Source organism: Nannobrachium achirus, assembly GCF_963921795.1.
Source record: "Nannobrachium achirus genome assembly, chromosome: 6".
Classification (NCBI taxonomy): domain Eukaryota; kingdom Metazoa; phylum Chordata; class Actinopteri; order Myctophiformes; family Myctophidae; genus Nannobrachium; species Nannobrachium achirus.
In genome coordinates, this window is record NC_137815.1 from 56,064,772 (window position 1) to 56,092,002 (window position 27,231).

The window sequence follows — 27,231 nt, forward strand, 5'->3', positions numbered from 1 at the left end:
ATTCTAATAGGATTCATGGTCAGTTATACATTATAGAACATGCTTCCCTCAAGTCACTTTTAGTACTACTGGGGTTGCTGGTAATATATTGTATTGCTGCAGCAATTAACCTGAAATCCACGGTGCTGTGTATGGTAGCTGCTCAGTCTGTCAGTTCTGCAGCTGCTGTGTTTTCTATGATTAACTTACAATTACCTATACCCAAGCAAAACAGAAGGTAACAATGGCATTCTTCTGGTGGAGTAATAATGCACTGTAACTTTAATGTATTGCTGCAAAAGCAGAGCCTGTCATACATAGAGTTGACTAGATAGAACCTTAACTGTAGCATTTAACTGTGAATTGGAATAATACTTCTAATACTTTTCCGGGATGGAAATTCGTTTTTTTGTGATCATTGATTTTGTAACATAGCCGTCACCAAAAGGTGAAATCTATTCATAAAATGTAATATGAACCAGGGGTCGGCAACCTTTGGCACAGGTGCCAACATTGGCACAGGGGAAGGTGATCACCGGCACACTGGCACAAGTGTGAGAGAGGATTTTTATTTTAAAAACAAATCTTTTTTTTTAAACATGGTCAATTAAATGAAGTTCAATTACATCTTGCACATTATTCTACATTCATTAAAACACTGAACCCTGACTGGGGGATCGGGGAGATAGGTGGATTATTGCTCTGGGTCTAATGATCATTATAACAATGTCCTGCCAATCAAAATATGTCAAAATATTTGTCATTATTCTTTTTTAAACATGGTCAATTAAATGAAGTTAGCTAATTTATAGCAAATTACATCTTGCACATAATTTTATATTCATTAAAACACTGAACTCTGACTGGGGAGGGAGTTGGGGAGATAGGTGGATTATTCCTCTGGGTCTAATGATCGTTATAACAATGTCCTAACAATCAAAATGTAAAAATATCTGTCATTAAAATTGATAGAAAGAGACTGCAACAGAGCAGAAAGCCCAAAACACTCCAAATTAAATAAAGTCTTTATGGTGCACGGCTCGATAATAAGATGAAGCAAAGAAGAGGTCACCACCATGTGAAAAGGATTTTCTTGTGTGCTGGTGACTTCTTCTTTGCATCATATTATGTTGACATAGCACACTGTAGCCTTCCAATTTCGGGCTTTTGATCCGGTCGGGAGCGGATGGGATCCTACGTAATTCTGTAGTCAAAACGGACTACACTTTGGCAGGAAACACCAAACCGGAAACAGTTTAACCGCTACTTGCGCATGCGCAAACTACTTGCGCATAGGCTAACTGGGTTGAAACTTTTTCCGGTTTGGTGTTTCCTGCCAAAGTGTAGTCCGTTTTGAATACAAAATGACGTAGGAGCCCATCCGGTCTAGACCGGATCAAACGACCTGTTTTGTAAACGAAGACCAGGCTTTCTCCCAGCAGAAAGCCTGGTGAGGCGAGGTTAAGCACACTGACACTCTAGAAAATAAAAACATGGCACTTCATTTCAAAAAGGTTGCTGACCCCTGAGACTATACTATACTTGTGAATGCTCTCCATCCATAGTCACAGTGCACAGGCTTACAACCATTGTAGAAGTCTGTCTTTTATAATTCAATCTGAAGGTAACCAGCCTGGGACCAGGCTTTTGGGTCCAAATGGAGTTGCTCTCTGGAAGAGACATGTAAAACACTGGAGGGTCGCGGCCCTTCGGGCCGCTCACATCTAGTTAAAAAAAAAAAAAAAAAAAAAGGAAAAAAAAAAAAGAAAAGGAAAAAAAAAGTAAAAAAAAAAAAAAAAAAAGGGAAAAAAAAAAAAATTGGGGGGGGGGGAACTATTGTGGCGGAACTATTGTGCCGCAGCGCACGTTTCCGGTCGGACATATTTGACCGGCGGACTATTTTATACAGAGGCAAAATATGAGGGTAATAACGAATACAACTGTATACAGAGGTTTGGAAACGACATCTTGCAAAGGTGACATGGGTGTTTGAATTTTTAAGCTATATTTAGTACATTTAAGTTAGCGATACATGACCCGGAAGTAGATCACTTACTCTTTTGTAATTTTAAGATGAGGCCAGCAGAGGCTCAGGAGGTAGAGCAGCCACTCTACTGGGAAAGGTTCCGCAGGCTCCCCCAGTGTTAGTGTCGAAGTGTTCTTCAGCAAGGCACTCAACCCTATAGCTCAGGGGTCTTCAACGTTTTCAGGCCGAGGACCCCTTAGTCGAGAGAGAGATGAGCCAGGGACCCCCCACAACCCATAGATACCATATAGTTTCATTGTTTGACGGCACAATCAGCAGTGTATTTTTGATTCATGTCAACTTGTTTCAGATTGTAAACCACTTGAACCGTCAATACTTAATAAACTTGACCTTTCACTCTGTACTTGGTCTGCTCTTTTTCCCCTACACAAAACCTCTTTGCCAAAATAGCCGATCTACAAGCTCACAACGCCTCGCAACACAAGGCGTTGTGAGCTTGTAGATCTGCTATTTTTGGCTAAAGTTCTCAGAATATGGAGGCTAGCTAGGGTCCAGGTGGTTAATATAAATATATATATAGGCCTATATATATATATATCACTCAAAGATTTTGAGGACCCCCTGTAGTAACTCTGAGGACCCCCTGTTGACGACCCCTGCTACAGCTGCTCCTGATGAGCAGGTTGGTGCCTTATATGGTTTCCTCCACCGTCTGTGTGAGAATGTGATTGTGAATGGGTGAATGTACCGTACTGGCCATTGTAAAGCGCTTGGGATTGAGGCGCTATATAAATGCACAATTATATTTACGCCTGATTACTTCAAAACCCTGCTCGCCTTTAGTGAGCAAGGTTTTCCAGTCTGCCATGGCAAGACAAAGCTCAATTACTGTGAACATTGACCTAGATCCTATCATTGGAACACACAAAATGTCCCAAACTACCCTATTCTATTGTCAACATGTTGACATGATCCCTAGATCAATTTGATGTTTGTGCTATCTGCGTTATTAACGAGTACAGACCAAAATGCGTTGGATGCAATAGGCTCTGTGCAACTGTAGTCTAGAAGGTGGCATACTCACGTCACTTTGTCTGCTGACCTCACTCAGCAACGAAATAAAAATAAAATGGAATAAAATTTAAATAAAACAATTCACAGGAGGCAAGCAGTGATCACCCCATGATGTGCACTGCAATGTAGTTTCAAATGCACTACATTGCAGGCGCTTTTTTGAGAGTAAAAAACTAAAAAAGAAGCAGAAGACACATGTGACATGTGTGATCTTGGCAGGTTGCCCCAGAAAATGTGCCAATCTCAACAGGCACCAACGGTACAAGTTTCCTGTTCAGATTTATTTTGTCATAGCTTGGTACGGCTCAGCAGCAGGTTTGAATTGGAAACACATATGACACCTTTATAAGTGTTTCAAGTTCAAATCTCCTGCGAGCCAATCAAATGAAGCTATGGGAAACAGGAAACAGGTATTCTCTAGACCTGTGACTACAGTTATGCACAAAGCCTATTGGATAGACCTACAGTACATTAAACATTAAGTGCGAAGGTGCCACAGGCAACTATCCTTCCCCAGACAATCAGACATAATTATGAACAAACAGGCCAGTGAAAAGAGCAATTATCCTTGGATACACTAATACTTCTCCAACCCCCCCAGGTGATCTGGGGGGTTGGGGGAGTCAACATCAAAATCAAATTGCCTTGTCTGCAAGAACATCTGTTAAATGATAGATAGGCAATTACATGATTAACATTTGACAAATTTGCCAGCAACAACTACCAATATTAGAAAAGGTGTTAAAATGCTAAAATATGATTTATATTATGTTTTTTTTATAATATAGGCCTACATAACCTACATAGGTTATTTCAATAGGCGACCGTATGCGTGTCACAGCGCTATCAGTGAAGGGAACGTTGATCTGGTAAATATTCAGCTATGTTAAGTGTAAGCGAAGTGATTCCCGAGTTATAGCTGTGTTACTAGTGTACTAGAATCTGTTTTTATAAAATGTTATTAACCAACAAAATGGGCAGAGGGATCATTTTGGGTTAGAAGAGAGATTAGGCAATACACTATTTTGGTTTTGCTGTATATGATAGCCTACTTGAAAAATATGCACTGCAGCAACATTTTCTATGATTAGAACAAATTCAGGTGGAAACCTTGTATGTCCAAAACCGTTTCTCTCTCCAATGGAACCAATGTAGTTATTTAGTCACAAGATCTAGTTAATATTTTTCATTGGTTAAATATTTATAAAACCCACAGACAGACTCAACCACTTTAAACCTGGTGTTCCTATTTTTGGCATGTCATTATGGCTGGAAATCTTGATCCCTTTTAAATGAGCAGATCTACAAGCTGACAATCAATGTGTCACATTGCGACACGTTGTGAGCTTGTAGATCTGCTACTCTTGCACGATAGGGCATTAACGAGTGAACAATGTTTTTAATGTGGAGATACAATGTTTCTGCCCGACAGCGATGATGTACCGTTGGGATTTCAATAGTGAGTACCACTTTATATTTGACTACTTTATATTTGAAGTGCTTCCTCCCAGATACCTGCTGAAACAACAGAGCAATCCAAATTTGGCCCCTAGTGTTAATAACAATGCTCCCACCGTGATGGAACACATATTCATTGCGACCATCAGGTTGCAAGTTACTATGATAAGCTAAGCTGTCTGTCTGTCTGTCCGTCTGTCCATCACATCACGTCACACTTTTGCCCCTACTCTTATCTCTGTCACCGTTGGCCCTATCGATGCCAAACTTTGCACACACACCCCTTCGATGGCAAATCACAACCTCCAGTCCTGATTTCTCACATGGCCCTCTTCTAGCGCCACCATCAGGCCGATTTTTGCAAAACACATTTATGGACACTGCTCCTCCAGATTTTGCCCTACAATCACGCAAAGTGGTACACAGTATCTCTAAAGTCATGTCATCAACATGGATCTGTTCCATTTCCCATATTCCCTCCTGATTGGCTACCATTGCCTTCTAAAGTTTGTGTATGCGACGTGACGTCTTACTGGTATATATCAGTATACTTACTGTAAAGTGCGTGTAGAGCAGGGTAATTAGTATCCACAACGTTTTGATGTTTCTGATCCTTCACATGGAAGCTTTATTGCGACCATCAGGTCGCAGTTACTATCAAAACCTCCACTGGCTGTCCCTCTGTCTGTCCGTCACATCAGACTTTTCCCCTACTCATATCTCCGCCACCGTTGGCCCGATTCCATGCCAAAATTTGCACACACACTCTTTGGCGGCCAAACCACAACCTACACAGTATCTCTACATTCATGTCATCAAAATGCAACTGTCCCATCTAGCGCCACCATCTGCCCAATTTGAAAAAACATTTTTTTTACACTGCTCCTACAGATTTTGCCCTAAAATCACACAAAGCGGTACACAGTATCTCTATGTCATCAACATGGATCTGTCCCTTTTCCCATATTCCCTCCTGATTGGCTACCATTGCCTTCTAAAGTTTGTGTATGCGACCTGACGGTTGCTTATCTCCCGATTAGGGAGTCTTACTGGTATACTGTCATTAGCACATCACTCATGTCCTCCTTGTTAAGGCACATGAGATATTTCCCTGCATGTTTAATTATGGCATCTTCTGATCTCGTCCCTCTCTGGTTATTCACCCTCAATGTATATGTTAGCATTCTCCTCATCCCTCTGCTGTAGCAACTTGAGGTTAACATGGCATCTGTGTTGATCAGAAGAGCAGATTGATGTGTTGAGTCTGTCACTTCATCATCCATTCAGGGTCTTATATGCATCTACTTTGGGAGCGGTGCGATTGAAAAATCAAAGTGGCATCCAAAAGCAGTCGCTAATGAATCATCACTTGCTCTAATTGAATAATGGCGCTTATACAAACAATCAAAATAGAGAGCGAGTTCCCTGACGTGATGTAAAGTAGACCTGGTCAGTTATATGGATTAAACAGTAAACGCTAAAAGGAGAGTGGTGTGTGTTCTCCTCTCTGTTGGGTCCTGAGTTATATGCCCACCTATATGGCCGTGAGACATGATCTATGAGTTGGGCGTGGTGCCGGATGGGTTCCTGGACCCTTTGATGGACCTGCTGATGTCTGGAGAGAGGTTTTAACTTTACTACCGCCTCATCGCCGCGCCCTGCGCCAGCAAGGCCTCAAATTACTGCATGATCTAGCATATAAAAACATAAAGGACAAGCACGATCACTGCGTACTGCTAGATGGGAATGTTTGCTCCAAGCTTAGGTGATGTGTGCACGTTTGGCATACAGATGAAGACATGCAAGCAGACTCCCTGACGCATATGACAATACATGAATGCTCATTTGCAAAGCACAGACATGCATTGTTGTTGTCGGGTGGAAACCTTGTATGTCCAAAACTGTTCATTTTGTATTTATCATTTTAAAAAGTGATAATATTACTAGTTATTTTCGCTAGTTTTGTGTGACTAGTTTTGTGTGACCTAACAATGTATGATGAAGCAGGGCTTTACTTTAAGAAAAAAAGAAAAAAAAAAGAAACTACAAATTTGAAACTACAAATTTGGAGCTACGAGGTTTCGGCCCGACAGTGACGACATGCAGTGGCAAACAAACCGATGTACCACACGTATGCACAAATGCGCGTGTGCATGCGCACGCACACACGCATGCACACAGCTCTACACTATACACAAACACATCACACACAAAGAGCAATCAGGCACACTTGCACGCAAACCACTCCAAACCTAGTGGCAGCGGCCACCCTCGTTTAGTTAGCAGGCTTTACGAAAAGTGTTTCCTCAGCACTGTGCTGCATACAGATGTGGTCCAGAGCAGCCCTGATGAATATTTTAAACAGGCATTATGTAATGGCAGCATGGGGGCCCGGGGCTTGCTGCTCAAGAACATTTTCAGTGTAGTTTCGTCGAGAAGCACGGAGCACAGTGACAGGCCCGGTGAACAAAGGGATAATTCAAGTTCTGATACAAGTCGATGTCAGAGGCTTCCATTATTCATTTGCATAGTGGATGCCCTCGCTGAAGCGACAGACATCACGCTCACAGCATGTGTTCCACATGCACTGCAGCGCTGTATGTTCATCTGAGTATGAGGTTGTCTGGATTGTCTTGTGTTTAGTGCTCTCAATCAAACCTATCAGTAGCAAATTTGATTTTAAAAAGAGTAACTTTTTGTTCAACCTGTAAAGATAGATGGGGTGCCATGATGATCAGGTATTATGATTAAACTAGGAGAAAGATTTTTTCCCCCCAAAAAGTGTACAGAAAGGGTTAAAATTAGTTTTTTTTGGAGACCAGCTGAAGTTAGCCACACTCACAATAGGGGCTTTTAAGCCGTGACATCATTTTGTAGTCAGACCTCCAAACAGATTTATTATCAATATCTGTCCCTTGCTATTTCAACAGATCCGAGACAAAAATAACGACTAAAGTATAATTCTACCACTTTCCTTTCAACAACAAAGAGAAGAAAAATTAGTAAATAGTAAAAATAGTAAAAAGATTAGCTTTTTTGGGGGGCAAAAGTTCTCCTCTGCCTACAAAATGATGTCAGACTTAACAGCCCCTAAAAGGGAAGGGGATGATTTTATGATGTCACTAAACCAGCATTTTTCGATCAGGCCTTTTGACTCAGAGGCTTTCAGCTTTCGGGAAGAAACCAAAAATACACAGGGAAGGCAAATTTGCACATTATATCCACACCCGGTGGTCTATTAATGTAGACTCATAGACACATACAAAACAGAAAAAGTACAAAACTATGGCACCACCTCTTTAAACCCTGAGCCAAAAATCACACTTGGTGTGAAATGAGCGGTGCTATTTATGAGTACATTGTGAAATGAGCGGTGCTATTTATGAGTACATTAAGTGTCCCGCAAAGCTTGACCAATGTGACCATGGGCGTACAGCAAACTGTGAGCGCTTTGTGGCAAGATGTAGGCCACGCTTTGCATCTTGGACAAAGCCAAATGTTGGTGCTTAGCTCCTTCAAGGAGCACCATTCAAAAATAGCTGATCTACATGCTCACAATTTGTTGCAGAAGATTTGGTGTAGAAGTACAGAGCCAATTTAGGTCCAGTTTGTCTATAGGGTTTAAGTGGTTAACACTCCTGTTAGTTTCTTGGCCATGGGATTTTGTGATCATAAAAACGTCAGCATAGTTACACCCAGCATCAACCTTACTTGAGGTATAGCCTAATCAGCAAGACTAACGGAAAACACCTGCATGCGTTATCAAGGTGTTTTTTTTTATCTAAGAGCTGCAGCTGTCTTTACAAAGGTTATTATAGTTTTTGAGTTTATAAAAAGAAATGTATTAAAATTCAAGTGGAGCTAAATTGTTTCTTTAGAGGTCAGTTTCTGATAAGTGCTTTGCTTTGTCTTTGAGTTATTAGGGGGCCAAGCACGATCATGGGCAGACTATTGCAATGTCTGAACAGGCATACACCTCATGCCTGTTTTACCTAGAGCCATGACACTTCATTACACATATGCCTCTCTCTTGTCTCTTCAAGGGACATGTGACCCATGTGACTCTTAGATCTTCTGCCATTTTGGATTTTAAATCCCTACTCCTTGAGCAAACTGCACAAAATGTTCCAGATACAATCTAAAATGAAGCCTCCATGAGCCAATGAATATTGTAGTGTCAATTCAATTTCTTCTGCCCCTAAATTAACTGCACAAATATAGAGTCACTTAATATGAAACCTTATCAGTATGGTGGAGGGTCATGCCAAACTGCTCTGAAACAAATCTTTCTCCAATTAGTCAAAGGGAGCAACTGTGGCAATCAATTAAAAAATAGATACAATTTAACGGGCACAATTATGTCATGCCTCGTTTGACCATGAAACTTGTTTACACATACTGTACTCATGAGGAACAAATCTGCCACAAAATGTTGTTCTCGTGCTTTGTTTAAACTAATAGCATGACATACACCTGCTGTAATATCTTCCACCATGAAGAACATTTACCTCAAGGACCCACAAGCTCTGCCTCTTAGATTTTCTGCCACCCCAGGCAGAGGTAGAGTGGCTGTCTTGGAATCTTAAGGTCCCAGGTTCGATTCCCGGCTTCTCCTGGCTACGTCGCAGTGTTGTTGAGCAAGACACTGAACCCCTAACTGCTCCCGATGAGCAGGTTGGTTGGTGCCTTGCATGCTTTCCACCTCCATTAGTGTGTGAATGTGTGTGTGAAGGGTGAATCTGAAATACATTGTAAAGCGCTTCGGAGAAAAGTGCTATAAAAATGCAGTCCATTTAAAATGTTTTTCCTTCAACCCGGCCTGGCAAAGACCTGCGCTGCGAAGAGAGCACTGTTCTAGTTATTATTACTGGATTTAGTACCATAAAGTGCAAAAAACACAGGGCATTCTTCCTGTGACCAAGAATAAGGGCAGATTACTGGTTAATGCTCTGAGTTACTACTGTATGTGGGCAAAGGGCAAAGGCAGGAAGAAGTGAGGAATAAATTGATCGTTTTTAAATGCAAGAGCACACAGGGATTTAGGACGCGAGGGCTCTATTTTGATTGTCTTAAGTACTAGATCTTATGCCTTAACTTTAAGGCCTGTCCATACTGTCTCCGACCACCGAACATTTCATCGGAGAGTTCAGACTTTCCGACGTGCGTCTTTCCGAACTCTAATTCAGGGTAATGCTTTTTCAGAAGACGCAAGTGATGTCATTTTGTAGTTGAACCGGACCTTTCAGATGAAAGTTTTGGTGGTCGGAGTCAGTATCGACAGGCCTTAAAGTTAAGGCATAAGATCTACTACTTAAGACAATCAAAATAGAGCCCTGGCCAAACTCTTGTTTACAAGTCTCTTACTGGAGTCATGGTCTTAGAGGAAGTTTCTGGCACAAATCATTAAGCATTTGATTTATTTGATTTATTTATTTGCACAATAAAAAAACAATACATGGTTAACATTATTAAAATGCATAGATATAAGTGCAGGCGAGAAAGGAAGCCCATATAGGGCTTATACAAGGTTCTCACCTATAATAATAAACAAAGAATAAGTTAAAACATAGAATTCAAACAAGATACTCTAACAAACAACACGTGTGTGTGTGTGTGTGTGTGTGTGTGTGTGTGTGTGTGTGTGTGTGTGTGTGCGCGTGCGTGCTTGTGCGTGTGCGTGTGTGTGTGTGTGTGCGCGTGCATACAGAAATAGAGACACTTTATGCGGTAGAACCCAATGCAGAGGCTTGATTCACCTAAGCATGGCCCAGTGAGAGCAAAAATGGTAGGATGGAGAGCAAAAATGGTATGATGAAACCAAGACAGCTCAACTTCAATTGATTTCCTGTATCACCTCCTTATGAGACAGTAAGATCAGTAAGAATAGAAAAGAACTTCTTGGTTCATTGGGAACATAGAGCTCCACAATTTAGCTTTATCAGCTTTAAGGCCCATTCCCACTGGGCCAGATAACAGATAAAAAAAATCTCTTTCTCCAGATATGTTTCCATTCAAAGTGGATGGTAGATACAGATAAAAAAAATATCTGCCACAGATATTTATTTTATCTGTGGCAGATCTTTTTTTTTATCTGTATCTACCATCCACTTTGAATGGAAAAATATCTGGGGAAAGAGATTTTTTTTATCTGTTATCTGGCCCAGTGGGAATGGGCCTTTATCAACATAGATAATAAAAGAAAAATACACAGTACTTTACTGAAACTCATCTCAAGTTAACTCTGTTAAACATACATTGGTTCATCAGAAACAGGACAAAGTGAACACTGCTGAGTGCTGAATACTGAACACTTGGGGATGGTTCCGACAAGCTTGCATACAGCTAGTGTTTTCCCCAATCCCTATAATAGGATACAAAGCATCTTTTTTGAGGAGTTTTCTTCCTCACCAATTTTGGCACACATTGTTTGATTTGTTTCATTTGGGCTGGAGGACTACTTCTAACAACACAAGGACACACATGAATGTGTTATTTATCAAAAGACACTAGATGCTGTCTACATTTCATTAAGCAATATTGTATGCAACACTTGAAAATAATGTAATGTAAATGTAATTTCCTGGACAGACAACAGAATTCCACCGGAGGAGTGGCAACCCTAATTCAAAGCTATGTTTAGTCTGAAAGTAATGAGTAACGACAACCTTCCTAGAAATGTTATGGAGTCAAAAGTGCAGTATTTGTCTTTGAAATGTATAGAGGAGTGAATTCAAGTTAGTTAAAAAAGTAAAATACAGATATAGTAAATTGTCACTGATGCATGGTGGCCCAAACTATCAACAAAACATTCAAGCAAATATAATGCATCACTGGTGAAAAGACGATTGATCATGAATTGTTGATCCAAAACAGCTTGTGCATGGCATCTAACTCATCTATCACATTACATTGTATACTGGGAAGATATGTTATACATGGCAGTGATAGTGAACTCTGCGTTGTAAAAAATGCAGCATTGTTTTACTGTAAATGGTCCACATCAACATTGCGTGTTCATCCTACATTGCTATTAATTTTATTCCAATATACTGTAGGTACAAATAATGTTTACGCAGTATCTGTGGTTCAAGGGCTAGTCTAGAGAGTAGAGACATGCTCTTAAAAGCAACAATATGTTGACTGCCTTTTAAGAGGACAACACGCTATAACATCTGTTTCACAGGACTTCATGAACAGGGTGACAGGTGTTATTACTGACGACTTCTGTCAATACTTAAATGGTTATAACCAACTCCTTCACCTGTGCATCAGAAACAGTTTCACTTCATTAAACCAGCGGCTTTCTAAGCATGGCTTTCTTCAGGGTTTTTCTGGAATTAGTAAAAGCACAGATTATAATTTAAGAACATTTTATATTCCATAAAAGCTCCTCTATCAATATTACCAGATGAGCCAGCTATACAAGTTTAAGTTGTAGCTCCTAGACAGGAATGTCAAATAACACCTCACAGAAGTACTGTAAATGATAGTACCTGTACTTCAATTCTATAAAAATATGCAATAGAGAAATCATACTGCTATACTACTACTAATACTAATGCTACTACTACTATTAATAATAATAATAATAATTCAGGAAAACTTTTCCATGGCAAGAAACATAATTGGTTTGGAGATTCATTGCTCTCATAAAAATAACATTTACAAAACCTCAAACGAGCATGTCCCTGGCATATCTTTGGTTGAAAAGAGAAATGTCATGCTTGACACTAAACTCATTTAATCCCCCTGCGGCACATCTTGAAAAAAAGAAGCAATTTTCAAGTTATCTTTCAAATTACAATTCAAGTGAATCCTGAGTAAACAGTCTTTTTTTACCCAGCAAGGACACCATGGAAATATCCCCAATCGTGTAATACACTTTTCCTTTTAAAATCCAATGGGACTTTATGTTCATAAAGGCTCTGTTATTACATGTTATCCGTACAATATTATATAGCTTTAGGCGCAGAACAGCCCTGACATTCTTCTCAAAAGAATCCATTTCAAATGTTCTGAGTTAATGAGTATTTTCATCTTAGGCAGAACTAAATCAGAGACATACAATTCACTGTCCATGTTGCTGTCAATACAGCTATACTAATTGCAGTGCTCTAAAATATTGTGCATATCCAAGTATTTTAATGCTGCCAGTCTTTGACATACAATTGAAAATTAGAAAAAAATCTGTATGTATTAGTATTATGGGGAAAACAACATGGTAAATTGTATCATAATTGTTTTTCATTTGTATGGTATTTCCCATTGTTTAGGTATGATTGCTGAAGTATCACATGTAGCCTTATGGTCAATCTTATTTTTGACTGAAACCCTTCTGATCCCAAGTGGTTTTGTGCTATACTGTGCTTATACTGTACATGAATATACATGAAATACAAGTAGCTAAATTATATTATTTGTGTGTGCGGGTTGAGAATTAGTCATGTTTTTCATTGCATTCAACATTGTGGTCAAAACAGCTGGAATACAGACCCACAATATAATTACTTCTCCGAAGGATTGTAGGAGAAACCTAATATAAGGCACTAAATTGAATCTATATACTGTTGTAGGTATTGTTCTGTGCCTCATCCTTTCTTAAAAAAAAAAAGAAAAACTCAAGGTCCAGCCACAGAGAATCGTGGGCAATAAAAGAAAACCTTAAATATGTTGTAAAATATCATACACCATATCTCTTGTTCTACTGTTCTTTATTTCCCTGTAAACATGCTTGTGACGCGGCTGAGTGAGGACCCCATGTCACAAGTGATTTAGCAGCTCATTTAAGGAACGACAGCTAAATCAAGATAAACTGGCAAGAGCTTGTCGAGCCTAGGCATCTCCCTCCAGCCAAAACACTGTTTCAGAGTGAGGCAAAAGTGTCAAGTTCACCATAGTACAGTGGAATAAGACAAAATAATCTACTAAGTTTGTGGTTCCAGTCTCCAGATGAGTTCAGAATCACTTTATTCATCTTGGAAATGTATCATGAGGAATTTGGTGAAAATACATAGCGGCCTGAAATGGCATGGCATCAGTATCTCCACCTGGCCAGAACGGCCGGGGGTGTGGATTATGTTTTCGCTCCTGGGAGTCTGTCTGTCTGTCTTTTTTTTCTTCATATCTGCCTCATGGTGGCGCTATAAAAGGCTGCTTCACATTTTGGCATATAACTCTTAGGTCTTCAATCAAAAACACTCAAATCACACACATGCACGCACGACACGCGCACGCACACACACACACACACACACACACACACACACACACACACACACACACACACACACACACACACACACACACACACACACACACACACACACACACACACACACACACACACACCTGCCACAAGTTTTAATCATACATTGAGGGGCCTCTAAACAACACAGAGCCAGCGATTTCACTTACACCCACACAGGGAGCACCAGCCGCGGCAGCCAGCAGTACACGTCCCTCACTGTGCCATCATCCAACAGATGTTCTATTGCCAAGAACATGATGGCCGCCTGCAATCCACGGCATGTGTGTTATCTCACCAACCATTGCTTCCATCCGTTCCACGTCTGCATTTAGGACGGAGGTGGAGGGGTAGATGCTCCAAATGCAGTGCAAGAACAGCAGCTACTTCATAGAATCGGCTTTTCAGCGGCCGTAATGTGAGGGTAAACAACCGTGTCAGTGCAAATTAGAAATGTACTCACTATGATAACTGTGTTTAGCGGTGTCGCACCAAATTCTGGGCCCTAGGTACAAGGAACGCTTTATCATGTATTCTTTTGTGCTTTTGCCATTGAAAAATAGCAGATATACAAGCTCACAGCGTGGCACAGAGTGCTGCGCTGCGAGCTTGTAGATCTGCTATTTTTGAAAAACCTCTGTCAGTGGTCCTGGCATGAAGGACCCCCAAAATGATACGTATTTGGCCACGGACCCCCATATCAAAATATTCCAGGGAACCCCCAGAAGCAAAATCTGAGTTACAAATGTTCGCTTAAAAAATACATAAAGTATATTAAAAGATTTGCACACATTTTCACGACTTTTCAAAAATAGCAGATCTACAAGCACTCGGTGCCGCGCTGTGAGCTTGTATATCTGCTATTTTTCAATAGCTAAAGTATAAAATAATTAAGGCCCCTCCACCTTGGGCCCTTGTAACTCAGTTCCACTCCCCCCCCCCCCTTATGACGCCCCTGACTGTGTTTAGTGAGTTGCATTCAGTGCTGTGAACACTGCTCTATTATGATCCAGGTCTTATGCCTTATGCCTTAACTTCTTTGCCTTTTTTTTTTTACTATTTTGAAAAACATTTTTAAATACTTCAAATGCTGATCTACATCTGCACGTTGTGAGCTTGCAGATCAGCTATTTGAAATATAAAAATAAATATGTCTATATAGTAAAAAAAAGGCAAAGAAGTTAAGGCATAAGGCATAAGACCTGGATCATAATAGAGCCCATGTGTGGTACCGCTGGTCCGCCATACCTTCACTGGATGAGATGGAATTCACAGCGGCTGAGCACAACATGGACGACCTGGTGTCAGAGTACCAACAATATCAAGATACCAGTGCTGAGTAGGAGGCAGAGGAGGACGAGGATATCTGAATCTTCTATTTAAGTTTTTCTCAAGCGCCTCCATGCATTTCCTGAAATTCCCAAAACAAGTGCAATCTCCAAAATAGTACAATCCTTACTCATAGCACTGAACTACCCTTAACAATCAAAATGAAAACAACATGCGTCAAAAGTCACTAAGATTCAGTCAATCGGTATAACAATGTCACTAAATGTATATATATATACATTTATATATACATGTATATATATTCATAATTTTTGAGCGGTGGTCACACCTTCTCCTATGCGTACGTGTGTATGTTAGTTTGTTAGTAACTTTGTAGCATGAGCTGCAATACCGTAGCGACCTGCGACCCAACCCCCCCACGCGCACACACACACACACACACACACACACACTTACACACACACACACACGCACGCACGCACGCACGCACGCACGCACGCACACACACACACACACACACACACACACACACACACACACACATTCCTCTCTCATACACACACACACACAGGGTTAACGAAATGAACTGCTCAAATCCACCGCTCACTTAATTTTTATTTTAAGTGGTAATGTCCCAGCCAGTCTGGTAATTTTCAGTTGAGTGTTCAGGATTTTTACAAGATTTTTACAAGACTACCTTAATCCATCAACATAGAATTAGTCCTTTGCTCCTTTACTGTATATACAATCAATCATTGTCTCCACCAGCCGAAGGCTGAGGGAGAGTATGTTTTCCCCTCCGTCCGTCCGTCCGTCCGTCCGTCCGTGCGTCCGTGCGTGCGTCCGTGCGTCCGTGCGTCCTCGCAGTTTGTGAACAGCTAATCTCAGTCACCGTTGGCCCGATCGCTGCCAAACTGAGCACACACACTCCCTGGATGCCAATCTAGAACCTCTGCCCCACATTTTTCAAATCAGCCTCATGGTGGCGCTATAACAGGCCGATTTGTGTGGCCTGGTTGTTACCAGCTAATCTCCGGCGCCGTTGGCCCGATCGCTGCCAAACTGAGCACACACACTCCCTGGATGCTAATTCAGAACCTCTGCCCCACATTTTTTAAATCAGCCTCATGGTGGCGCTATAACAGGCCGATTTGTGTGGCCTGGTGGAGACCTGTGCTCGTTTAACAGTGTGTCTATGAGAGTCATAGTCAATGTCATTAATCAAGTTTGAATCAAGAAATAAGTAAGCTTTAAATTAATGGGAGCATTAGATAAGTCACACTCCCATTCTAATTGACTGACAAACAACCTGCCAATCAAATCAAAGAGTGTCCATGCCTCCTCCTGGCTATATGATGCTAGAAACACAAAACTCATCATGGGTGTCACCATGAAACTGCTTTGTCACATTTATTTGCAGACACTGTTCAATTGCAAGACCAACAATGCCTCCAGATCTACAGTACTTTGGATGAGCTGTTGCTCTAGATCTGCAGTTTCAAACATTCAACTCTCCTCGACCTCCGGAGCCTTGTGCCGCCCCCAGAGTGTCAATGAGAAAGGTCATGTCAGTCACATAGAAACCCCATGCTGAGGCTGACCATCCACTGACTCATTCCACAAGATGGCTCAATTATTGTTGTCATCTTTTTAGCCCTGCTCTAATGGTGGTCATTGTCTGTCTGTCTGTCTGTCTGTCTGTCTGTCTGTCTGTCTGTCTGTCTTTGATGAACCCTATTTGAGTGGTCCCATACGGTTTCCTCTAGTGCAACCAAGGCCAAAGTTTCAACTTTACATGCACCATATCTCATAGCGACCAAAGGCATCCTGTCAGTAGGTCTGCGATTCCGCGATTCCGTAACACCTCATTGTCTATAGCTGACCTCAGTGCCTATGGCTGACCTGCCCATATATGGAGGCTGACCTGCCCATATATAGAGATTCCCTGATGTCATCCTGCCATGTTTGGAGATCCCTGAGGTCATGGACCTCCATGGAGCTGACCAACACTGAAAAGAGTATCATGACATCATTTCTAAAGTATTCCTCAAAGATGGCAATGTTGGTTGGTTCAAATCACTTTTGTCTGGTTGAGTGTAAAAATCAGCAAATCCTCTAGGGGCCACTAGCAGTACTTTAGTCTCTTAGGGACAGACTTCATTCATCAGAGGCACACAATTAGCATTTGCAAGCTGTGTGGAATTAACATCTGATTTGCCAAGGCAGTAGCTAATCATGCAGCCTGAGAATAGCACTGCCTTCTAGTAATTCTGCGTTTGAAGTTGAGCTCTAAAGGTGCAGTGGAATTGTGGGATGTGTGGAACATGGAGCCCTCAACCAGCTCAGGAATGAAAAGAAGAGCCATATTCAGTGATTCTGAAATTGATTAATACCACCAAAACATTAGTTAGGGATCCAATGCAACTCCAACTGAGAGAAATTGGAAATTAAACAACTGTTGCCCATAAATAATAAGTATTAGGTATCACTCATGAAAAGAGTATTTTTTGCGCAGAACAATGATTTGGTGGCTTGCATTATAATTTGAGGATTGTGTGTTTTCTGTTTCTAGAAATGTGTTTGAAGGACCATTTTTCTTTCAACAATGGTTCATGTTTTAGAATTTAGATAGTATTTAGAGCAATGTGGGGATTCGCATTCATCTGGGAAATGTGATGTACAGTATTGTACTGGTAGATTCAAACTCTGAGCTAGTGTAGTCTAACGTTGGAAGGAGCTTGAGTATTGCTTGATTGCTAGATAGAGATGTATAGATAGATAGAAAACGTTATTTTTGTGTCACTCGGATTCCTCAGACAATATATTTAAAATCACAGCATATTTCAATTACCACAGTTTGAGGACCACTTACTTGGAGTTGTGAGACACCTTTTCATTGACACAAAAATAATTAAAACATACTGTAGGCTACATTAAAGTACTGGCATATAAAACAGTTTCACATTAAAAAGGAATCAAAGAAATACAAATAAAAAATACAAATACACAGTGTAAACAAAATGAACAGTGGGGCAATTTATGGACCGGTACTTAGGAAAGCTCATCTTCTTTTTAAGATGAGATGGCTTCTTTGGCACATTCGATTGTACAGTGTTTATCAGTTAAAATTACATGCAGTTATTATGGTCATCAAGATCATTAAAAAGTTCTACCGGTTGTGATATTATTGAAAGGAATAATTCAGGACGAATGTCCTTGTAAAGACCACAGTGTAAATAGGACATGGGCCTCAGATTCAATAGAACCGCTGTTGCATAGTGTACAGAAGTGTACTATCTGCTGGAGTGTTTGTGTATCTGCCCGTTTCTAAAGCTAAAGGAGCCACTCCACATCTGAACTCGGCAAACGCGCTTCTGTGCTGCCTGGACATATTACTTTCTACATACGATTCTGTTTCAAAGATGTTCTTAAAGAGTAGATAGTAGAAAGTTTATTTCCTTCTGGCTTGTTAATTAGCTGAAGCCACTTCTCCTCATCTGCCACTGCAACAGCCTGATCAAGGCTTTATATCACTTATTGAGAGAAATGTCTGTGTTGGCAAGATGAGGTAAGTGCAGCGAGCCAAAGAACGTTCTAACAGTATGAGCATATTTCTTCAATACTTGAATACATTATTAGATAGAAATGTAAACAGCTCGAGGTCAGACATTTTCTATTGACAACATTTTTGTTATTTTCATATTATATCTGTTTCCTTGCTGCAATTAGCTTGTTGACATTTCCATATTTGCACCTGGTAGAGGCCAAGAAAGTCAGTTGAATGTGTAATCATCCACACAATCATCCTCCTAAATTTGTGAAACTCAAACTCTCTTATGCATTTGCATAAAGGAGTAAATTGTGATAGATTGCATACAGTAGATTGTATAATTGCATAATATGTGACAGATTAGAGATTATACAGTAGATCTCTGTGGGGAATTCAAGTTCCATAGCAGCACCACAGTAGGCATTAAAACAGCACAGGTAAGATTCCCGCTAGCCCAATAGTAGGCCATCATAGAGGGGGTGGGAGGGGTTGAGACAACAGCTTAATCCTTATCCTCCCCTCCGCAACCAACTCCAGATTGTCCAGTTACTTCCACTACACAGAGATAGCTTTTCTCACCCTTGATTTGATGTAATCCTGGCTAGTACAGGCTAACATCTTTAGCACATTTTGTTTACATTGACAAAGGGGTTCAGTGTTCTCTCCACTGCAGTGCTAGACAGCCTCCTATTATTAACCCCCCACACAGTTGTTGTCTTGCTGCCTGCCCTCCAGTTTGTCCATGTAACAGTCCTTGGCCTCTGCCAGAGCTTTCTTCAGCTCCATTAGGATGACCGTGGCTTTTTCTGTGTACTAGTCATATAATGTATGTGTTTATGATATAAACACATTCCAGTCAGGAAGTCAGAGGCATTTCTCAATTCAATTTGTCTTGAGAGTCATGGACTAAATGGACTGACTGAAATGACAATTGAAATTGTGAAAAGATAGGATTCCGATAATTTCCCCAAATGAAAACACATTACCTATATTACTGAAACTTGCAAACTGTTTTGATTCAAATATTTCAGAGTATATTTCTAAAGAGAATGCTGTACTTTATGTGACAGGACATTGTAGAAATACAGGAGAGTGAGGGGTAGAGGCAGAAAGATGACAGATGATAAGATGATACAAATCCATGGCATCACACACTGTCTCCAGGTATACTCTCCTTTCAAGCCATCTCTGTCAGAGTGCCTGAGAACACAAAAAGCTAAAATGAAACACAACTGGCAGGTGAAAACCCTGCCTTCACCTGTGCAATAGCACCCTGTTAGGTACTTCCTTGGCATGAAGGGAGTGTACCTAAGGAATTTAATGCTGGTTGGTCCAACGGATTGAGATTAGTCCTTCCTGTACTACAGACATACTCATGCAGACTAACAGATAGACTGACTCATACAAACATGACAGGACTAACTAGACTGCACTCTGATGAGGTGCCAACTTGCGTCTTGTGCACTCGTGGCCATGTATGGACTACTTGTGTGCCAGCAGAGCACGCAAGTACTGCAATCGATGCTGTTTGGTGCTTTCTGTATGTATGTATGTATGTATGTATGTATGTATGTGGGTGGGCAAGTTAAGTGCCAACTTGTGCCTTGTTATTTATATCAGGTCGAACTTGTTGATGTTGACGTCACCAAGAATGCTGGTCCCTCATTGGCTACGGCTTGGACGGCACCTCTCTGATTGGCTACGGGCGTAAACACAGGCGCACAGATACCGCCACATACAGAAACACAGAATGCAGTACTTGCGCCCTCTGCTGGCGCAAATAATAACACAAACGTGGATTCCATGTATCTCAGACATTATTTGGCCAATTTATGACATCAGTCATCTAAACCAGGGGTCTTCAATGTTTTCAGGCCAAGAACCCCTTAGTTGAGAGAGAGATGAAGCAGGGACCCCCACTACCTTTTCATAGATTCCATACTGTAGTTTAATCGTTTGCCAACCCAATCATCAGTGTATTTTGGATTCATGTCAATTTGTGTTTTCAGACATTTGACCACTTGAACCGTCAATACTTAATAAACTTGACCTTTCACTCTGTACTTAGTCTGCTCTTTTCCCCCTCAACACCAAACCTCTTTGCTGAAAATAGCCAATCTATAAGCTCACAACGCCTCGCAGCACAAGGCGTTGTGAGCTTGCAGATCTGCTATTTTTGGCTAAAGTTCTCAGAATATGGACACTAAGGTTCAAGTGGTTAATATAAAAAAGGAGAAAAAAAGTTTCTATCACACAAAGATTCGGAGGACCCCCTGTAGTAACTCTGGGGACCCCCAAGGGGTCCAGGACCCCCTGTTGAAGACCCCTGAACAGTATGACATCACTAATATGATGTCAGACAGCTCAGTCCCTATAGGAGCCACAATATATAAACCCAAATAGTAACTTGCGCCAGTAGAGTATATGATGAGCTCTGTCTGTGGGTGGGTGGGTATGTGGCTGACAGTACAAATGCTGGGCCTTTAGCCAATGAGTGAACAGTGTTCTCTGTGACGTCACCACCAACCAACAAGTGTCGTCACATACCCACATACCCACAGACAGAGCCCATCACCCTACTTGTTCACTCTGCTGGCGCACAAGTAGGCCATATTTGGCTATGAGTGCACAAGGAGCAAGTTGGCACCTCGACAGAGTGCAGTCTAGTTTTTATTTCATTTGGTTTGGCTCACTGTCATCAGCCATGATGTCACCATGATGTCACCATGCTTATATAAGTGTAAAAATGCTGGGTGTTTTCACTGTCGCCCAGGGATCCCCAGAGATCTGTACACACACACACACCCCTTTGTTTTCTACAGCGTCTGATCCATCTAAATTGTTATTTTCTGCTGTCCTTCCTGTTCTGCACCTTGCTTTGCTGCTGCACTTGATAACTGGAACTGAAAAATAAGAAGACTAACGAGCGGTGAAGCTTCTTGCCTCCCTTTCGCTGTGTCTACACCCAACTTTACTTTCCGATGCAGAGTGAGAATTCGTTAGAATTGGAGTCAAGGCCGTCATGCAGGCGGACGGGACACCTTATCCTAGAGAAGGGGTGATACTTGATCCTTTTGTGCACCAAGTTGGTGGGCACTCCTGTGTGCTGCGCTTTGGGGAGCAGACAATATGCAAGCCCCTCATCCCCCGCGAGCACCAGTTCTACAAAAGCCTCCCTCCTGAAATGAGTAAGTTCACACCACAGTATAAAGGCGTTGTATCAGCCAGCTTTGAAGAGGACGAGGAGGGGAACCTCTGCCTTATTGCCTACCCCCTCCCCAGTGAACCCGCTGACCTGGAAAACAAGGATCACTCCACAGTCTGTGAGCACAAGAGCAAGGCACTGAAGTGGAGCAATAAGAAGCAGTCCGTCTTGATCCTGGACAATGACAACTACAGCAAAGACTGGACTCGACATATCTTCAAGGAAGACATGAATAGTTATAACAACGATGAGGTGAAGCAGCAGCAGGCAGACGTTATCTGCTACAGCTTGGGGAAAGGCAACGTGGTGCCCCAGATCAAACACAATCCCTGGAGCCTCAAATGTCACCAGCGGTACTTGCAGAGGATGAAGGAGAATGCCAAGCACTGCAACCAATACACCAACCAATTCCTCCTGTTGGAGAACCTCACATGGCGTCACACGGTGCCGTGTGTCTTGGATCTGAAGATGGGCACGCGACAACACGGAGATGATGCATCGGAGGAGAAGAAAGCCAAACAGATTCGCAAATGTCAACAGAGCACCTCAGCCTCTATTGGAGTGCGACTGTGTGGCATGCAGGTGTACCATTCAGACTCACGCCAGCTGACGTTCATGAACAAGTACCACGGCCGTAAGTTGACATTGCCAGGCTTTAAGGAAGCCCTGTTCCAGTTCTTCCATGATGGGAGTTGCCTGCGACGTGAGCTGATGTCTCTGGTGCAGCGCCGGCTGAGAGAGATGCAGGCCACTCTGGAGACCTGCAAGTCCTACCGCTTCTACTCCAGCTCCCTGCTCATCATCTATGATGGCGACCCCCCCATAACACCCACTAGACACAGGCACCACGGTGGAGAGGACGGTACTGAGGACGAGCCCTCTGACGGTGATGATGAAGAGGAGGAAGGTGGTGTCTTCGGCTTGCGTAGTTCCTCCATGGCCAGTAGTGGCGGCAGCTACGCGGACGGAAACAGTGGCAATAGCGGCGGCGGCTGCTCTTCCCTGAGCACGTCCGAGGCCATCATCCCTGAGGTGGATGTGCGCATGATTGACTTTGCCCACACCACCTGCCCCAACTACGGTGAGGACAGCGTGGTCCATGAGGGCCAGGACAGTGGATACATCTTTGGCCTTAAGAACCTGATCACCATCATCTCCCAGCTGGGGGATCACAGTGCCGATTATACCCAACGGGAGCTACTATGCTCTTGAAAGAACATTCTTGGAATCAGGCCCCCCCATTAGGAATTAGCAGACCTCAGACGTCTGTAGAGTATCTGAGGTCTTCAGGTGGAATATTATCAGGGCTAGCAGCCTTTTTTGTTTTTCTGTTGCTTGATTGCAGCCTTTATTTCATTTTTTTTAACTGCCTGTCATACTTGTTTTGTAGTGGTGCCCTGGAATAATATGAGGCTGTTCTGCGAGTGGTGGCCTGTTAAGACCTCTTGGAAATAAATGCTCTATCCATCCTTCGAGTTTGACCTCGGGTTGAAAGCAGTTGGCTGTATATTGGTTTACTGCTACCGTATGTGGATATGTCCCAGATTCCTTGTGATGTCATAGGCCTACTGTACATCCTTCATGTTTCTTTTAGCCACCACACGTCCTTTAGCATCTCTTACCTGTGTTCTCTTGTCCCTCCTGTTCTCTTTGTGGCATCTGTTGTGTTTGTGTGGTCTTAGGTCCTTCTCCCTAAGGCTTCCTTGCGTGTTCCAAGCTGATATTAGGTTTTCCACCTCATTTATTTTCCATCCTTCAATTCAGTGTTTTGGTGTACCGGTATATCCTTGACCCTCTTGTTCTGACATAATCCATGGATCTTCTGAACCTTTTACCTTTACTAATGTGGTCAATTTAATTTTCTGTTACATGGTCTTGTACTGGATTGTTTTATGGGCTATTCATTTCCTCATATCCCTAAATTTGGACTTCAATCTTGTTGTTCCCATCTGGATAATGAGGTATCTGTCTCCAATATACGTGGTTGAATATGTGGTTGAAGTTGTCATAGAAGTGTTGTCATCCAGTCAGTGTTATTCTTTTCAGCACATTTTGATTTAGTCTTAGTAAATAACGCACTATTTAGTTTTAGTCCTGTCTTCTGAAATTGTTTTAGTCTAGTCTAGTGGACTGAATATCAAAATATTTTAGTCAGCGTCTTAGTCTTTTGGGATTAGTCTTAGTTTTTTAGTCTTCGTCTTTTAGGCTAAATATAACTACGTAACTCTGAACAAGTCATTGTCTTCTACTGTCTGTTACTCGGTCAAAATAAAAAAAATCAAACCTCGGTTCGAAGTGAAGCGGTGAACTTTTATTCTATGTGTTCTAGAGTTATGAACTCTGTGATCTATACATCTATACAGTTATGGACTCTGTGATCTATTCATTCTTTATATATTCTGAATTCTACATTCTTTATATATTCTGAATGAATATAATAAAGAATGGAGGGCCGAGTTATCATGTGAAGCTTGACCAATCCTCAAAGTATCCATTCATCAGACCGGGAGGGACACTACACACATATTCTGGACGTACAGGACAGATAAAACCTGTTCATTCTGAACTGAAATGGCCATATATGGACATGGGACACACATTTTGCTTTTTGAAAAAGCCTATTCATTCTGGACTGATATTCTGGACGTACGGGACAGAAAAAACCTGTTCATTCTGGCCTGGAGTGACCATATATGGACATGAGGTGACATACATTGTGTTTTTGAAAAACCCTGTTCATTCTGGACTGAGATCACCATATATGGGGCCTGGGCATGGGACACACAAAGCCACTCATAGGAAGCGGTTTTCACCGCTTCAAAAAGATTAGAAAAAACAGTGCAATTCTGAGTTCTCAAAAAATGAATAAACAAAACACATGCCTAGTATGCCACAGTGCCACTGCCAGGTACACAATCTCTGCTCTGCAAATAATATAGTAACAGTATCAATCATATCTGGCGCTGTCTGCTACTCTACTGTGCAAAACCAAGAAGATTTGAAAAGAACAGATAAGTACCATTCTCAAATGTAAAGATAAAAGGCTATTTGGCTTTAATTTCTTTGCACAGTTACATACCAGTGTTATCTTTTACAACCATTAGTCTTAGATTTAGTCTTAGTCTTTTGAATAACACACATAATAGTCTTAAGTCACACGCACGCACGCACGCACGCACGCACGCACGCACGCACACACACACACACACACACACACACACACACACACACACACACACACACACACACAAACACACACACACACACACACACACACACACACACACACACACACACACACACACACACACATACACACACACACAGTCCTCTGAAACTAGTTTAGTCTAGTCTAGTCTTATTGACAAAATATCAAAATCTTGTAGTCTTTTAGTCTTAATCGACAAAATGAACACTGCATCCAATGTTATGCACCCTGGATTATCGGGCTTTCACTCTCCGGTCCAGAAGTGAGAGCTGATGGGCTAACAATCCCACTGCTTGAATTGAATTTAGATGTCTCCTGACATATCAGTATGTGGAGATCTCTGATCACTCACAGTCACAACAGAACAAGCCATAGAAGAGCACAGGGAGTGAGAAACACAAGAAGCAGTACATCATGATGTTAAAGATCCTGCGTCTTGTTTTTCTCCCATTTCCAAATAACCTGTGACTGTGACTCTCTGGAGTAAGATCACCTTCTTAATGTCATGTTATTTGGCTTGTGGATCTTTTCCACAACATCATTGAAATGATGTACTGTAGTAGCAGAACACAGGATTACATTACTCATTTCTGGTCTCCTGGCTCTGTCCCTCTTCCTTCCATCTCTTCACTGAGACTGAGGCATCAAACGTCTCCAGCAGAGGACCCTCACATATTCAACTGTGTTTGTTTATTTGTTTGTATGGTTTGATTAATATAATAATTGGAATTTAGATTACAGTAATTGCAATGTAAATAGTATTGCCATAATCCTACGAGTACAGGCAATGGTAGATGCTACAACAAACAGTGGCAATAAACAATGCCTATGTAGAGCATTGATGCATACAATTAATTTGAACGGTTTAATATAAACGTATCAATAAACCAGCCTGTGATATCTATATATCGTCATCTATGACATCAGTTGTCTATGACATGATGTATGACTCAAAATTTGGGCAAGGTTTCAGCCCAATCCGAGCCCTGTTGATTTACATTATTATGAAATTAATTTGTTTAAAGGATCCATGGCTATAATAACCCATTTTTGCCTTAATACATTATAATTGCCCTATGTAACTATTGTTTTAAATGAATAAACCATTAAATATTTTATACAGAAAAAAAAAGAAGTCACACCAGTAAAATTTGCAAATACCCCAAAACTATAGATTCAATCAGCAGAAACAATGTAGTAAAACGTTGGTTTTTACTTTTCAACCAGTGGTCCAGGGACCACCAGTGGTCCTATGGGGGGTTCCAGGAGGTAACCAAATGGACCCTTATAGATCTTTAACTCTTGAGAGTGTAAAGTGAAACCAAATGAAACCAAATGGACCCTTACGGTATATATGAAAAAGGTTGAAAACCACTGTAGTAAACCATTTACAGGCAGGTGTCCTGGTCGTTTATTTAGAGTACATGCCTGTAGTCCACATGTGCAAATGTGCAGGAGCCGTTCTTTAATTCCGAGTCATTAATTCAGTAATTAATCCAAGAACAGAGCTGAGCATATCAGGTTTGGTTATGTAGCCTGATGGCTACTGGCAGAAAGGACAGACGCTCAGTCTTATGCCAAAGTACAGTGATGAGTCTGTAGCTGAAGGCAGGGCCAGCAACCCATGAACCATATCCAAATATGTAGACACATATGAAGACCATTATGGACCATTCTCTCAAACACAATGTTGTGGAACTCTCTTGAAGAGATGAGCACTTGAAGAAGAAACATTACATACTATTTATTCAGCACTAAGTACATTTTACAGCATGAGTTCTAGGTATTTGCCAAGCTAAGCTAGTAAGAAATCACCCCTCCATGTAATTCCTGGCTGCTTATATGGGCTACTCTCTGTCTTTCCCTATCAAGGCAGACAGAATCGAAACTACAGCAACCATGTTGATGTCCTAATATGGCCTATTTCCTTCCTATCTTTATTTAAAATCAGAGACCTTTAATGACCAGCACTTTAAAGGGATATTCCACTTAAAAATAATGGGTGTTTTTAATGAATCTATCATGGTTAAAATGAAGTTTGAAGTTACAATGGGTGTGTGTGGGGAGGGGAGGGCCTGGTAACATTTACATCAAATATCTAAATATTGAATCAAGCAAATTAAAAACTGTTCAGGGTGTTCATAAAAGCCTGATTAGACAATAAAATGACCAAAAGTTTTTTGAAAGTGGAATATCCCTTTAAGTGTACAGTAACTGGTCAGTTTGGCCCATCCAG

The 27,231-nt window shown here is 41.4% G+C and overlaps 1 protein-coding gene across 1 annotated transcript; it reads left to right on the forward strand.

Annotated features, from left to right (window-relative positions):
* Window positions 1–21,604: 21,604 nt before the first annotated feature.
* On the forward strand, window positions 21,605–22,999 carry LOC308287180 (inositol hexakisphosphate kinase 2-like; the record flags this gene model as incomplete). The annotated part of the gene is made up of 1 exon (XM_080728298.1): window positions 21,605–22,999. One exon carries the CDS (start codon window positions 21,605–21,607, stop codon window positions 22,997–22,999), a length of 1,395 nt encoding a protein of 464 aa, XP_080584424.1.
* Window positions 23,000–27,231: the final 4,232 nt, after the last annotated feature.